At 31.5% G+C, this 16,073-nt stretch overlaps 3 protein-coding genes across 4 annotated transcripts; 2 read left to right on the plus strand and 1 right to left on the minus strand.

Annotated features, from left to right (window-relative positions):
- Positions 1-3,870, minus strand: LOC101220595 (mannose-6-phosphate isomerase 1). 2 transcript variants are annotated; one of them, XM_004143627.3, is made up of 7 exons: positions 3,611-3,870; positions 3,418-3,490; positions 2,864-3,306; positions 2,378-2,545; positions 1,854-2,066; positions 1,335-1,601; positions 1-746 (listed from the first exon to the last, which is right to left on the minus strand). In XM_004143627.3, exons 3-7 carry the CDS (start codon positions 3,248-3,250, stop codon positions 426-428), a joined length of 1,356 nt encoding a protein of 451 aa, XP_004143675.1. In that variant the 5' UTR covers positions 3,251-3,306; positions 3,418-3,490; positions 3,611-3,870; the 3' UTR covers positions 1-425. The 2 variants fall into 2 exon arrangements, with proteins under 2 accessions (XP_004143675.1, XP_011654856.1); XM_011656554.2 differs by having other exon boundaries at positions 3,418-3,526.
- A 3,958-nt stretch (positions 3,871-7,828) lies between these two features.
- Positions 7,829-11,498, plus strand: LOC101220365 (endoglucanase 4). The gene is made up of 7 exons (XM_011656555.2): positions 7,829-8,089; positions 8,248-8,655; positions 8,975-9,067; positions 9,346-9,582; positions 9,662-9,779; positions 9,916-10,079; positions 10,993-11,498. Exons 1-7 carry the CDS (start codon positions 7,892-7,894, stop codon positions 11,317-11,319), a joined length of 1,545 nt encoding a protein of 514 aa, XP_011654857.1. The 5' UTR covers positions 7,829-7,891; the 3' UTR covers positions 11,320-11,498.
- A 2,294-nt stretch (positions 11,499-13,792) lies between these two features.
- On the plus strand, positions 13,793-15,894 carry LOC101215530 (peroxidase 2-like). Its single transcript, XM_004143685.3, has 4 exons — positions 13,793-14,063; positions 14,169-14,363; positions 14,502-14,667; positions 15,303-15,894. Exons 1-4 carry the CDS (start codon positions 13,851-13,853, stop codon positions 15,734-15,736), a joined length of 1,008 nt encoding a protein of 335 aa, XP_004143733.1. The 5' UTR covers positions 13,793-13,850; the 3' UTR covers positions 15,737-15,894.
- Positions 15,895-16,073: the final 179 nt, after the last annotated feature.

The raw sequence follows: 16,073 nt of genomic DNA on the forward strand, positions 1-16,073 counted from the left end.
TTTAGAAGAACAATAATCATATAATTAAAACACTGCCAAACTCATCTGTTTCTCATAAGAAATCAAAATACAATTTACCAAATGACCTTATCCCCCAAAAAAATTTTAAAAAGTACCCAGGATGGGGAAGGGAGCTCTAAACTTAATACATGTGAACATCCACTTTGATAGCTGATATAGGACAAAAGTAAGTACAGCAATATATATTACTTAAATGTAATCATCAATTTTGAATAATACACCTTCATACCCTATTCATATTCTTCAACAAATGTATATGCACAACTTTCATGCAATTTAATCAAGTCAAATCAACTGATCATAATATAAAGCAGAGGACAACAAATGCAAACAATTTTCTTCTTATACCCTCTTTTCTTCTTGTATATGTAGTATTCTTGATTTATTCATTTTGTACCTGAAACTCACAAGTCTCGAAAGAATCTGTTGTTGATCCCAGCTCTGTACATATGTAATTCTATAGCTGTAGCTGTTATACTCACCTCCATATATGCTGGAACGAACAGAACTTCACCTTCTTGCAATGTAGTTTCTTCGGAATAGCCTGTGATAATTGTCCCTTTCCCGGACATCACTAGAAACAGAGATGGTCCTGGGACGGATGGGAACGACACGGATGCAGCTTGTGGGAGAATACAGCGATCGACTTCAAATTCATCGAATGGAGGGGCGTATTTTCTTGTGTATTCATTCAAGGAAACTCCTCTCAAAATTTCAGGAAAACCCTGTGATGAAGAAACTGATTATAAGCAATCTTCTCTCAATGAAACTCCAAGGCAAAAACACAAAGAGGAAAGATTTCAACTATTTCCCTTATCTTCAATGAGTAATAATGGAAGATCAATATGAATCATTAACCAAGTCGTTTGAGATCGTACTACCGAGGCATATTTTTAATTACTTTCTGTTAGCAAGCACTAGAAAAAGGAAAAAAAAGATACTCATCTGGAAATATAAGCGAGCTCCAACAAATATATAAATATCGATATATGAAATTTATAAAAGAAGGGAAAAATGCCCAAACCAAAGGAGTTATAAAAAGATTTCTCCAATTGGTCAAGAGAGATGTATGTTTGCATCAAGTCATAATAGACTCTAAGAGCTCCAACCAATATGAAAGCTTGACAACATATATAATGTGCATTTAAGACTAACATCGAAACTAAAAAAAAATGCAAATTAATTAATTTGAATAAGCCTTTAGACTCCAAGAAAGAGGACATGGAAAACAAGAACCAATAATAGCATATAATCAGTTTACATATTAGAATCACATCTATAAAAACCAGCTCCTGCAAACAATATGTGATTACCTGTTTGTAGTTGAGCATTGAAAGAAGTGCTTGAACGTCTCTTTTTTTAGAGGTAAGGCCTGCACGAACAACATTGTCTGAGGTTGCCATACACTCGATGCATTCCCCAGATATATATGCATGGGGTTCATTTGGACCAACATATAATGCTTCGCCTGGTTTTAACTCCACATAGTTGAGAAAATATGCTGCTAGTATACCAACATCAGCAGGATATTGACTTTCTAGTCTGAGAATCAATTGTTCTTTGGCAGATAATTGTCTCTTCTGATGAAAGAAAAAGAAGGTAATACAATGAGTAGTTGCATAAAACTATACGAAAACAAATGAATAATATTTTGCAGAGATTGATGAAGTGAAAGAACAATTTAAGCTTTATTATGAAATATATCCTATTGATCACAGAACTTCCTATCGATGGTAACCCTTGAGATTTAAAAAAAAAAAAGTCGCCACTGAAAAATGCCAAATTCTGCTGACAAGATCATTTGTAGAGATATAAAATAAAACTTCAATTACCTTTTTCTCCAAACTAAGACGTCTTTTTAGTTTACATACAGCCTCGCGAACTATGCCCTTGTTAGATGACATGATCTGACTAAATATGGACTCAAAAAGTTGTTTTACTTTCTCCTTCCCATCTTGCTCACTATCGTGAGAGAACTTCTCTGCATCAGCACATTGGACCAATTCTACTATCTCAGGAACGCTACTAAGCACCGCCTTGAGCTCCTGAAAAACAATGAAATAAGTAAAATCAAATGACATGGGTTTTGCAATGTAAACGAATCTATAAAGAAACTTCATTCATTATCAGTTACTAATAGTCTTTGTTTATTTTTCTGAATTTTCAGCCATCTGGAAATACATACACGATTAACCAAAAAGCGGAATTAACATCTTGATTTGAGCTTCTTTCATCTCTCTAAATCCAATTAGTGTAATAAGAACAGAGTAAGAATCATTAAGATATTTAAAGTAAGTTTAAGAAACTTTTTGAAAACCCCAGAAGAGTAAGTCTCTGGTACTATATGTTATGGTACCTTAGAGCTGATGAACCCACAGAGGGCTTCAAATCTTGTCAATGCTAGAGCCATTTCAGGCTTGTGGTTATCATCTTTATAGATGCTTGGTTGAGCTTCGTTCAAGGATCTCGCCAAATCTTTATCTGGATGAGCCTGAATAGATAAAGCCTTCTCTATCGACAGCACCTATGCTCCCAATAAGAAATCATCAAGTTGCAGTCCAACTGAACTCAAAACATTAACATCAAGGAAAATAAGAACAGTAATTGAGGTTCGAGAACTAATTGAACATACAATTCAAAGAGCTGCAGCAAACAATTTTCGGTAATGAAGCATTAATGTCATTCAACAGGCAAATGCTCAGCATCCAAATTAATTCACACACCGACACAATGCAGAGCATAATTAAAACCCAAAATTCGTGTCCGATTGTGAAATCTTGAAAGAAATCAAGCCCACCGACAAAACACATTCCCCAAGGATCTAAAGGAAAATAAAGCCGACCTTGAAAAGAAACGGAAGATCGCCTCCCCATTTCCTCGCAACCTTATCACCAAGCACAGCAACCGGATCGACGGAGATACAATCCTTAAGACTCAGGGGTTTGGATCCAAACGCCGCGACAGCATTATTATCCCGTCCATAAACAACAAAAGACGGACCAGATTTATGCGTCCCAATCCAGAATTCTGCGTAACATTCCCCCGGATCGACATTGCAGCGACCTGAATTGAGAAAAAACAGCCTCGCAACTTGGGAATTACACCCAATAACTCCCCAATCGTAGTTTTGAACACAGCATTTTAGACGAAGGAGCCGCTTCCTCCTGTCGGCGCCAAACAGTCTCTTCTTCCTACACTTCCTCAATTTCTTATCATCTTCCTCGTCCATTGGTCATCAACGAGAAGCACACAAATGGAGGTTGTTAACGTAATCCTTCCCATATGCTGTAAATTTGACAAACAAATTAGACTCCAAATTAAGCGAAAACTTCCTAGATAAGGTAACAGAGCCATATGTATAAAGAAAAGAAAAAAAGAAAATCTTCCTCATTTCACCTTGTCCTCGTGCCCACTCTGCTCCCATCCGCTTGCCGCCCAAAACGCCGCTGGAAATGGAGAATTCCTTCGCCTGAAGCTCAGAATGGGAGAGATCAGAAATCAAGATCTGAGATTTAAAGAAGAAAGAAAGATAAAAAGAGAGAAAGAATGAAGAGTGAAGAGTAACGTTTTTGGAGTTTGGAGTGAGTACCACTGGAAATCAAGGGAGTGGAGGAGAGAAAGGCCGTGAGAGAGACCGATGGAGTGGAATGAGAGAAAGGCCGCGAGGGAGATCGACCGTGAGGTAGGTCGACTGTGACGGCGAGGGCGACGGCGAGGGAGCAAAGTAGTAAGCGGTGAGTTGAGAGAAGTGATTAAGATGACCGACAGGAAGGAGAATGAAGATGACGGTCGGTGTTGAAGGCCGAAGAAGGAGTGAAGGGAAATCGCCGAAGGAAGAAACTGAAAACTGAAAAATGAAAATCCTATTAAATTTATAAATGTTTAAAATGATGTGGCCTTGGGTCGGTTCACCCCGACCAACCCGAACCGGGAAATAATTAACCCAACCATTGAGTTGTTAACCACTTGTGTTGATGCACATTCTCAACATTATATCTTATATGGTCTTTAAATCAAAATTTTAATATCCAATCTAAATTGATTCAATTATGAAAGTAAGTTTTGACTCGTAATTGATACAACAACGATACTATCTTTCAAGTGATACAACTTTCAAGTTTTTCAATATTTTTATTCCCTTGAATCTTTTATTTTTAAATAGATTTGTAGGATTTTGTACATCATTTTTATAATTGTCCACGTTTAGCACATGTGGTAGAAGTATTTGTAAATTTGTATAGAAACATGGGTGGTCAATCAATTTCCATTATAGTTGTCCTTATTTTACAAAATAGAAGTATTTTGTTTAATTTCGTATTTCATTCGTTGAACTAAACTAGTTTTTATCTATTTTATATTCTTATACGATTATGAGCCAAAAGAATGACAACAAAGACATTTCAATCTCAGATGGAAGTGAATAAAGGAGACCTCACAATTGAACACTAAGAGGACTTGATTGACTTCTACCATGCCATAGTTATATAACAATAGTACAATTTTATTAGATTCACCGCCTCCAACTAGTTGGATTCCATTCCATTTATAACGATCTACTTCTTACGAGTGCTTAAAATTGTTAAATATTATATTCACTTTTTCTTCGCCTATCAACTTAATCTATTAGGTTAAATTGGTGATTTAATATGGTATTATCACACCAAGTGGTAAGAAAAAAGGTTATGTGTTTAATTAAGTAAAAAATAATCGACTCTAAATTGTGAAAAATAAAAAAAATTCATAGTAATTTAAAAAATCTTGTCAATATCTAAAAAAGATACGTTAAATTTATAGAAATAAAAAACGAAATAGTAATGGAGAATTCCAACGCATAAGAATTTAAAACGAAACACGAAAACATAGATTGATATTACACTCAACAAATCAACAAATGATTAGAAGAAAACAAAAACCCGAGTTTTACACGTGAAATAGGTTGGGAGGATATCCCTATGATAGATTCTTTGTAAACATATCTCAACTTTTTAGCTTTACATTGATTGAATAATAACGAGATCAAACATTTTCTTTTTCTTATTCTAACCACAATTAATTTGATTTTAAATTATTTCAAGTGACCATGATTTAATATGTTGTCAATTTAATACAAAACCCTATGTATTTAAATCTTTACAAGGACAGAATTTTGTCTCATTCAATTCTGAATTTAGCTATCAAAAAAAAAAAAAAAAACTTAGTCTATGCTGTGATGTGTGACCAATGGGTCGATAATAATCACTCAAAAGGGTTTGTTTATATATGTGGACAAGAATGTTATAAAAACCAATATTAAAAGTGCATAAGAAAATGACAAATATATATGGGGGTAGGTAATAACTATAGCAAATTATACCACTAAGTTTGATTAAATTCAATTGTGTGTTCTTTTCCTAATTAATATTTTATTTCATAAAAATATAAATAATATTCATTAAAGCCCTATGAAAGTTAAGTGGTTGTTTTAATTACATATTCATTTGAAATTTAAAGTGTGGTCGTAATTCGAATGTGTAATAATTAGATGAAGTTGTAATAATAGTGATGAGATTAATCTCTGGCTGGCTATATATAACTGTTTAATAATTTGTATACAAATAAGTTAAATTGTAATCATAAGTCTAATCCATATAATATAATTAATAATGAAAATAGTAATTTTAATGATTACCAATCTCTTTTATGAATTAAAAAAAAATATTATAGAAAATTAGATAAATTTTAAGTAGTTTAAATTTTGTACTATATTTAAAAAATAGCTACTTTTTTCACAAATATTATGAATAATAATTAAGTATATAATAATATTTATAAAAAAATTGTAAATATAACAAAATCTATGATAGACTTGAAGATTTTGTTATATTTATAATGTTTTTAAAATATTATTATATACTTTAAGTTGAATCTAATGGTTATATTTGAAACTATCTTTTTTTTTTCTTTAACATAACTTATTAAGAAAAATGATCAAAAAATAATAAAAATGGACCAAAGATAATTTTTATTTTTTTTATTAATCCCTATTTATTAATTATAAAACTTAATACCTAAACAAAAAATGGATTGTTTGAAAAAAACAATTATTTCAAAATTTCGTAAATGATTTTTTTTTCCCAAAACAATATTGGTATGAATATTCCTAATATACTATTATGAATATTCCTTCTATATATATATATATAAAAACAAAATATTCTACTATATAAAATCTATATAATGAATAATATATTCGCTTTGAACAAATAACAATAATATGAGTCCCCAATCTTAAATTTTGTAGATCAAGTGAAACTCATAATTGAGATTGGAATCTGATCAAACTTCACGGATTTCGAGATGAAATAATGCATATGGAATGTGCTTAGACTGAGAGAGACAATAAAGTTTGATATGGGTTTTTGTTTGTCTTAAAAAAAAATTGAATAGACGATGATCGATGAATGTGGTGAAAAAAATACAGTTTGAATCTCTTCGTATAATCTAATATGTAATCTCATAATAAAATTATTCTTATGATCAATAACAATACATGATAGTGTGTAGTAAAAGAAAATAATTGAACCTACGATTGATTTTCATCAAAGACTCAAATAACGATAAAAGAGTAACTAATAATTAATTTCTACATTTCTAAATTATCATTGATTACGTTTGAAATACGCTCTTAAAAAAATATATAGGACTATTGATAGATCCATTATGTTATTGATATATATGAAGTCTACAACTAACTAGGAAAATCAAACTCAAGCATTCTTTGTTTAATTGTTAAAAACCACGTGATGATAATATTCAAACAGATGAATTAAGAAGTCTAACATCAAAATGATTTGATATATATAATCATTAATGTAACTGAAAGTTTGATATAAGATATAGTAATATTAATTGTGATACAAACTAATACCATAGTCTTTGTTGAAAAATGAAAAAGAAGCATTGACCATAAAATCAGGAATTTGGAGAGAAGCCCACATGCATATGGTTGAGAGAAAAAAAACCAAAGAAAAATAAAAGATTAGGCTTTTTTTTTCTATATTGTTTTCACTCATTTTAAAGCAACATTACAATTTTAACGTAATTATCCTTTTAAAAAAAAGCCATTAGAACGGACTACAAAGTTGAATTTTTTTAGCAAACTCGAAAGATAAAAAATGCTTTTAAAAACTTTTTTTTTTTTACAAAGGAAACATATGGGATATAGTGTGCTTCCGAACATCTCCATGTAGATTTTATGAATGATGAAAGGATAATAAGAGGATGTCAAGTTTTTTGGAGTTCAAAATTTGGCTTTTTAAAACATCGGTAGAAAATATATAAATAAACAAAAATTTGAAAATGCCGTAAGAATTTTCAATTTATATTCCTTTGCTAACGAAATATTACAAACTAACTAAAAACAAACTAAGTATTATGAAAGAGTGTGTGGTATAGATGGGAAAATTACATAGACACCTAATTCTCCTTTCCTAATAATTCACTTTTCATCAATACCATAAAATATAAAAAAGAAAAATTGTCAACTTAGTAAAGTGCATTAGAAGCACAAACAAAGAGGGGCATTCATTCCCCTTTACAAAACCAACACACAAACCATAGCATCCAACCCTACCTTCAAGATAGGCCCTCCCATAAATCTCTCTAAGGAAGTGCTTTTTCAAATATGCTTCATAACAAAGTGATTGCGTATATCAAAAACCTACTTTTCCTTTTCTAATCTCCTTTTTACACATTCATATATATATATATATATGGTTCATATTGGATTATTGTTATGTGCATTATTATTATATAAAGCCTTGCGGAAGGATACACGTTTTCATATATACACATATATGGTGAAGAAACATATATACAGAAGAAATAAATTATGGCAATATTTTTTATGAAGTACTTTTTGGTGATGATTTTGATGTTGAAGCTTGTGGTTGTGTCTTCTCATGACTATGGTGATGCTTTGACAAAAAGTATATTGTTTTTTGAAGGTCAGAGGTCCGGAAAATTGCCTCCTAACCAACGAGTCACTTGGAGGAAGGATTCGGCTCTTCGTGATGGCCTTGAGTTTGGTGTAAGATCATATTCTTTTCTTTCTTTCTGTTGAGGTTATGATACAATTCTTCATACTCTTATTCTTTAGATACTTCAATTTCACATATGACTGTGAGGAAAAAAATGTTATTTTTGACCAAAAACAATGACGGTTTTAAGATGGGTACTGTTATATAGGTTGATTTGGTGGGTGGCTACTATGACGCCGGTGACAACGTGAAGTTCAGTTTTCCAATGGCGTTCACCACCACCATGCTTTCATGGAGTGTGCTGGAGTTCGGCAAAGACATGGGTTCCGACCTTCCCTACGCCATGGACTCCATCCGATGGGCCACTGATTACTTACTCAAAGCCACCTCTGTCCCTGGCTTTGTTTTTGCTCAGGTTGGCGACCCCTACGCCGATCATTTCTGCTGGGAACGACCCGAAGACATGGATACGCCGAGGACTCCTTATGCTGTCAGCAAGCAGTTTCCCGGCTCTGAAGTCTCCGCCGAGATCGCTGCTGCGCTAGCTGCTTCCTCCATGGTGTTTAAGCCTCTTGATGGAGGTTACTCTGCTAGGCTTCTTAAAAGGGCTAGAATGGTGAGAGACTTTGTTTTAATTTATGATAGAAGTAAAGTTTTAGTGATAGATTGAGTCAGTTTATAAACAACCTATTCAAATGGAGTGAGATATATACATATATTTGAAATATATTTCAATGCATCTCAAGTTGTATATATATATATATATATTTGTGCTATCTTATAACCTAAGCTCTCGTTATCAAGTTGGGTTATTATTTGAACTTTAACATTGCACTATACAATTTTTTGGACACTTCAATTAGGGATCTTAGTTAATGAACAAAGTTTATGTATGTTTATTGATTTAGGTTTATTAATTTTTTTTTTTGGGTTAGGTTTTTGAGTTTGCAGATACTTATCGAGGGTCTTACAATGACAGTCTTGGACGATGGGTTTGTCCATTTTATTGTAGCTATAGTGGCTATGAGGTATGTATTATCTAATATTAAAAAAAATAACGACTCGTTTGGCAAAAAAAATTCTATTTTATGTTTTCAAATGCATTCAGTCGTTCAACAAATATATGTTTAGCATATACTTCGAATTATGTCTTTTGAAAATCGTTTTCAGATTTTGTGATCTATCATGTTCAAATCTTAAAAATTAAGATTTTTTTCATGTTTTTGTTGTGCATACATTTTCATCGAACCACTTGTTTTCAAATTCTCACTAACAAATGAATCCTAAATAATCTGGTTGGATATAGGACGAATTAATATGGGGAGCTGCTTGGTTATACAAGGCAACAAAGACGGCATTTTATTGGAACTATATCACTAAAAACATCAACACAATAAAGAACAACAACAACAATCCTGCAGTTGATTACAATAATGTAATTAACTCTAAAACTGATAATGTCTTTCAACATTATTCTAGTGGTAACTTTGCTGAGTTTGGATGGGATACCAAATATGCGGGAATTAATGTACTCATTTCCAAGGTATGTATATATGTATATATATAATTATAGCAGAATAAATATAATGTATTATTATTAACCAAATTATTTATTATTACAGTTTGTGTTAAGTACTGGAAATGGTTCTTCTTCATCCAATATGTTTATTAATTATGCTGATAAGTTCGTATGTTCAGTTCTTCCTGAATCCCCTTCTCTGTTAGTTTCTTACTCACGAGGTAACTAAATTCTCTTTCTAATCATATATACATGTATGTGTGGTTATAAGTTATAAATCAAAGGGTTATACAAAACAAATCTGGAGGTGAATATCTAGTTTGAACTAAAATGGGTTATTAATATGAATGAATATAGGTGGGCTTCTGTTCAAGTCTGGAGGAAGTAACATACAGCATTCAACAGCCTTATCATTTCTTCTTATTGTATATTCAAATTACTTGAATCAATATAAACACATTCTTCATTGTGGAAATGTTGTAGCCTCTCCATCTCGTCTTCTACAACTTGCCAAGACCCAGGTAATTAATTAAACAAACTCCAATTTTAGTCCTTAAATAACTTTTTTACGTTTTAAGTAATGATCTCTTTCCCATGCACCCAAGTAATTACTTATCTCTAAATTAAAACAAACAAACAAACAAACCTAATTCTTAATTTCGCATTTAAAAAATCTTTGATTTGTTTTTCCTTTAACAAAATAATCATAACACCAATTAGATCTTTATAGTCATATTTAGATATAAATTTTAATTTTATAGAAGTGTTTTTAAATATAATAAAATATATAGTAAAATTTTGACTATCTTTATCGATCAATATTAATGATAAATATTGATATACATACACTCATATAATTTGTACGATAGAATTTGAAATCCGGTTAAATATTATTTGGAGTAGTTTTACATTTTATAATAATCTTCAAATTTTATGTCTTGGGTCAGATAATAATTTGAATGTATTATGAATAAGATACAAAAGAAAACTAAAAGCTTATTGAACATATATATTATATTAGACCTTATCTTAAAATCTACCCCTATTGAATCTAAAGTTCAAAAGACTTACTAGATATTTCTAATTTGATTGTTTTTTCTTAGACATAAAGTTGAAAATAGAGTTTAACCAAAGTTTGTAATGCTTATTAATTAAGAAATTCTTATATTTTACTAGTTGAGATATTAGAATGCTAAAATGTGTCAATATTTTCATACGTACACTTAGTTGAGAGATATTAATATGCTACTCTATTATCGATCGACCACTAATGTTTCTTTGTTAAAAAAATTATTATAATAATCTTCTAAATTATATTAGATATTGTGAAACGTATGATAGTATGAAATACAATTTTTTTTTCCAAACACATGAAAAACTTGTATTTAACCTAACAACGAAGGTGACGTGGATGCATTTCTGGATGATACGTAGGTGGATTACATATTAGGAAGCAACCCATTGGGGATGTCCTATATGGTGGGTTATGGCAAAAACTTCCCACAAAGGATTCACCATCGTGGCTCATCATTGCCATCCATGGCCAACTATCCACAGGCCATTGGATGTGCAAAAGGGAAACAGTATTTTCAAAGCAACAATCCAAACCCTAATTTGCTAATTGGAGCTGTTGTTGGAGGACCTGATTTCAATGATTCTTATGCAGATTCCAGACCTGATTTTGTTTATTCTGAACCAACTACTTATATTAATGCTCCTCTTGTTGGTCTCTTGGCTTACTTCAAATCCCATCCTAATTAATTCATAGAAACATTATTTGGCGTAATTGTTATCAATTACATTGGTGGTATGTATATATATATACACAAAGGAATATTATATGAATCTATATGTATTATATTTCTTAGGTAAGATAAATGAGTTGTTCCTCTCATTGTGATCAATAGGTTTTGAGAAAAAATAAACACCATTTTGAGTGAGAATGAGTTGCTCTTTTAAGTTAATTGGTTTTAAAATAGATATAACTTTATATTTACGATGATAAAAGTGATTTTGACCCAAAACATATATATTTTTTTAAAGTTAAAGATACATAAGTAAACTTTAGAAACAACTAAGAAAGTTGCTGAGCTTATGTTCTAGTCAATAAGGATTGTGATTGATGATAAGATTGATTGAGGGTTCAAGACATAGTCGTCCTATATGGGCCATCATAACTTGGAAAAGGTAATTAATTAACTATATGTTATTAAAATGTGACCAACAATTTGTCTAAGAGATTATTCAATAAAGTAGAAAATTGAATTTCACAAAAGTCTACTTCATGTGGGTCCAAACTATTGATATGTAATGAATCCAACCACAAACATTGAACATGTGAAAGAGTGAGAGAAATTTTGCTTGGAAAGTTCAATAAGAAATTTGGTATGATAATCTTTAATGGACTTTAATGTTACTAGTAAGGTGTACATGATGACATGCACATATAGAGAATTAAAGCATAACTTAAATATTTGAAGGATAATGTTTATATATTGGAGATAACATGCACATATATACAAATCCAATCTCACAATTTAAAATGATTTTTGTCCTACTTTTTAAATTTTAAAGATTTTTGTTGTCTTTGTTTACACAATCATTAGCTAAATTTAATAAAATTAGTATGAGAAAGAGTGCAAAAGGCACAATATTAAGTTCCTAGTTTAGTAATTAATCCATTATGAAGTATTTTACATAAAGTTTGCTGACAAAATTTGGTGATTAGAATTTTTTAAAAATTAAATATCAATTTTATTTCGTTATATTTTAGTCACGTCCTTCCAAATATTTATCAATTCTGATTCATGTTATTTGGCTTAAGAATGCAAATTGTTTATATTTAATAAGATTTAAGAAAGTGATTATACGTTCTAAAGGACTATAAAATGAGTTTATAACTTCGGTTTCAAGTTAATTATATATCCCAATTTAAAGCATTTTAACTTGATATAGTAACTTAGTTGTATATTCACACACACGCACACACGTACGCGCACATGCACACACACTCTTTGACTGAGACCAAAACACAGAAGGCATCACCATAAGTCTAAGGAATTAGGTTCTAACACTCTTTAATGGAGCTTTAGCTTTAGCTTTAGTAGTCGTGACAAAGAAACCACTGGTTTCGTTTGTAAATATTGAAAAGTCCAACAATGCAAATTATCCGATAAACAGCTAGGGTCTCATTGAACCCAAATATATGTTGGGATAATCGTATTCTAGTCTGGAGCAATAAACCTATTCGAAGTGAATCATTTCGTAATGAAGTAGTCCATGCATGTATGAACAAGGGTTAAATTTGACTTTTCCACCTACCTACTCTAGGTTGGGGGTAGGCCACCGAGAAAAAAATTATAAACTATTTCATATTCATCATCTTTCTATCATCGTTACAACGTTTTCTATTTCTTACCTAGATTAAAAATAGTTTCCATGCACTTCAAACATACATCTTATTATAAACTACTAATCGTTAAAACTAGCTCATTAACTAAAACAACCAACTTTAACTCGAAAAGAAGCTAGAAAGTTAACTCGATTTTAGAATAAGGTAGGTGGAATTAATATTGTGATCATCAGTGGAATAATAATATTGGAAAGAAGTGATTCAAAATTGGCGGTGAAGAACGGCATCATTTCTACACCAAAGATGTGTATAGCAAACGCATTAGACTAAATATTAATATTGTTGGTTGTGATTGAAAATTTACTTTAATTAATTTGGTTTTGAATTTTCTTTCTATAGGTTCAATGAAATATTATAATTACCAAGAAAATTCTCTTATGTATCTAGAACAACCAAAGACGTGAAGCAATATTATATTGACTTGCATTATTATTGGAATATATTACTTTTTCTTTTTCTTTAAAATCACTCTTTAGATTCCTTTTCTTTCTTCAAAATTATGTTCACTTTTTTTTTCTTCTAATTTAAACAGTTCAATTTGAATATGATATTGTAAAATTATACGATGTTAAAGTATCATATTGTCCATAATTTCAATGAGTTTGATTCTATCTATCTTATTTTAGTTATTTTATTATATTTGAAAATACTCGAAAAAGTTGAAAGGGGAAATTAGAGAAAATAAAATTAAAACATGATAATAATTAAAGAAGTCAACAAATGAGCCAAGAAAATATAAAATTGAGAGAAAATAATTTTCCAAGATTCAACCTCCCAATATGTACATACAATGCTTTGGCTCTCTTATAAAAACAAAGCTAAACCCTCCTTTTCTCTTCACAAAACACAACATTTACTCAAATTTTCATTGTCAACAGAAATGGCTTTCTCCAAAGCACTGCCCTATATTCTCCTCATCACCATGCTGTTCACCGTCCGGCCAACCACAGCGCAGTTGTGCCCGTCGTTCTACGACACCACATGTCCCAACCTACCCTCCATTGTAGAAGAGGTAGTGAGACAAGCTCTCCAAACCGATGCCCGAGCAGGCGCTAAACTCATTCGCTTTCATTTCCACGATTGTTTCGTCAATGTTAGTAACTTCCCTATCTCTCACATCCTTGTAGTTTAAGCTTAAAGCTAATAAGTTACCGTTATATATTTAATTTACGTGTTTTTACATTCTTTCACATGTCAGGGATGTGATGGGTCTGTTCTACTTGAAGATTCAGTCGCAGATGGTATAGATAGTGAACAAAACGCACCCGGAAACCTTGGAATCCAAGGCCAAAATATTGTCGCTGACATCAAAACTGCTGTTGAAAATGCATGTCCAAACGTTGTCTCCTGTGCTGACATCTTAGCCATTGCATCTAATTCAGCCGTCGTCTTGGTAAAGACATTATCTGTCACCTTCTTAATTTATGGTGAATTCAAAATAGATACTTTAGTCTTAAAAAAGTAAGTTGTGAATTGAATGTTATTTATTTCTGTAATAATTATATATTAAAATTGTTTATCATTTTGTCAGGCAGGAGGAAGGGGTTGGGAGGTTCAACTAGGAAGAAGAGATAGCAGAATAGCAAATAGATCAGGAGCTGTGAGTAATCTTCCAAGTCCTTTTGAACCTCTTGCAAATCTTACTGTCAAGTTTGCCAACGTTGGTCTTAATTCTACCGATCTTGTCTCTTTATCTGGTAAGTCTCTAATAATCACAATAATAATTATCTCATATTGTTAATTATATCTCCTTCTACCATACCTTCTTAAACATATATATTTAAATCATAATTGAAAAAGGATCGAATAATCTTTAAGATTGAGATTAGATATACATTAATCGTATTAGTTAAGCTATATATATATATACTCATTCTTAGCAGGTTTGTCTGTTTGTTTAATAATTTATTTGTTTAAGTACATGCATTTAATAAAGTTTAGGTGTGATTTGAATAATAATTCAATGGCAAGTGAGCTTGTTGCTTTTTCTTTTTTCTATTTAATTATTTCATTAGATCCTAGTCGTGTGGATTAAGTTCTTTTTTTTGGTTAAAGACAAAGAGGTGTGATATTACTTTGACTAGTTAGATATATACTTCTATATAGTTCTAAGTTATAAAAGGAAAGAAAAACCAAGAAGAGATAATATTATTTACAAATAAAAAGAAGAATTGATGAAAAAGAAATGTTGAACTTAATGAAATGATTACTTTCCCGTCACGTCCAATATTTCATATCAGAGAAGCTTTCCACACAAAGATATATATATAAACTTACATGATGTATTTGTAAATATTCGTAGTTGAAAATCGTCATTGACATGTATTTTTAGGGGCGCACACATTTGGTCAATCAAGATGTCGATTCTTCCAAGGACGATTGAGCAACTTTAGTGGAACGGGAATGGCTGATCCGAGTCTAGACCCAATCTATAGAGACATGCTTTTGGAGGCATGTCCTCAAGGCGGAGACAACAACCGGGTGAACCTAGACCCAACAACTCCCAATGAATTTGACAACAACTATTTCACCAATCTCCAAGACAACCGTGGGCTTCTTACAAGCGACCAAGTACTGTTCTCCCCTCCCGGAGCTGCGACCACCGTTGACGTGGACCGCTTCGCAGCAAGCCAAGAAGTGTTCTTTGATGCTTTTGGAGCCTCCATGATCAAGATGGGGAATATTATGCCATTGACTACAATTGATGGGGAGATACGTTTAACTTGTTCTAGGATTAATCCTTTGCCTACTCTTGCTGATATGTAAATCTCTTTTTTGTTTTTGGTTTGTTTGGGGTTTGTAATGAATAATATAGTTGTTCTTGTTTGCATGTGTGAAATGTAATGTGTGTTATATGGGTTTTTCTTTTTATGAATAATTATATCATATGTTGTATATTATATACTTTTTGCTTTATATATATATATATATATTTCTTGAATTTTGTGATATATGATTTTAGGTGCCTAAGATTGAAAATGTGTTTAAACTTGGCATATGCTTCGTTTAAATTCTCCCTTTCACATTTGCTTGATTTAAGTATTTTCTTTTCAAAGTTCAACATGTGGATGAGAGGAATGGGAAACCCATGTTTGTTGTTTAT

This window comes from Cucumis sativus, chromosome 5 (genome assembly GCF_000004075.3).
Source record: "Cucumis sativus cultivar 9930 chromosome 5, Cucumber_9930_V3, whole genome shotgun sequence".
NCBI classification, from domain to species: Eukaryota; Viridiplantae; Streptophyta; class Magnoliopsida; order Cucurbitales; family Cucurbitaceae; genus Cucumis; species Cucumis sativus.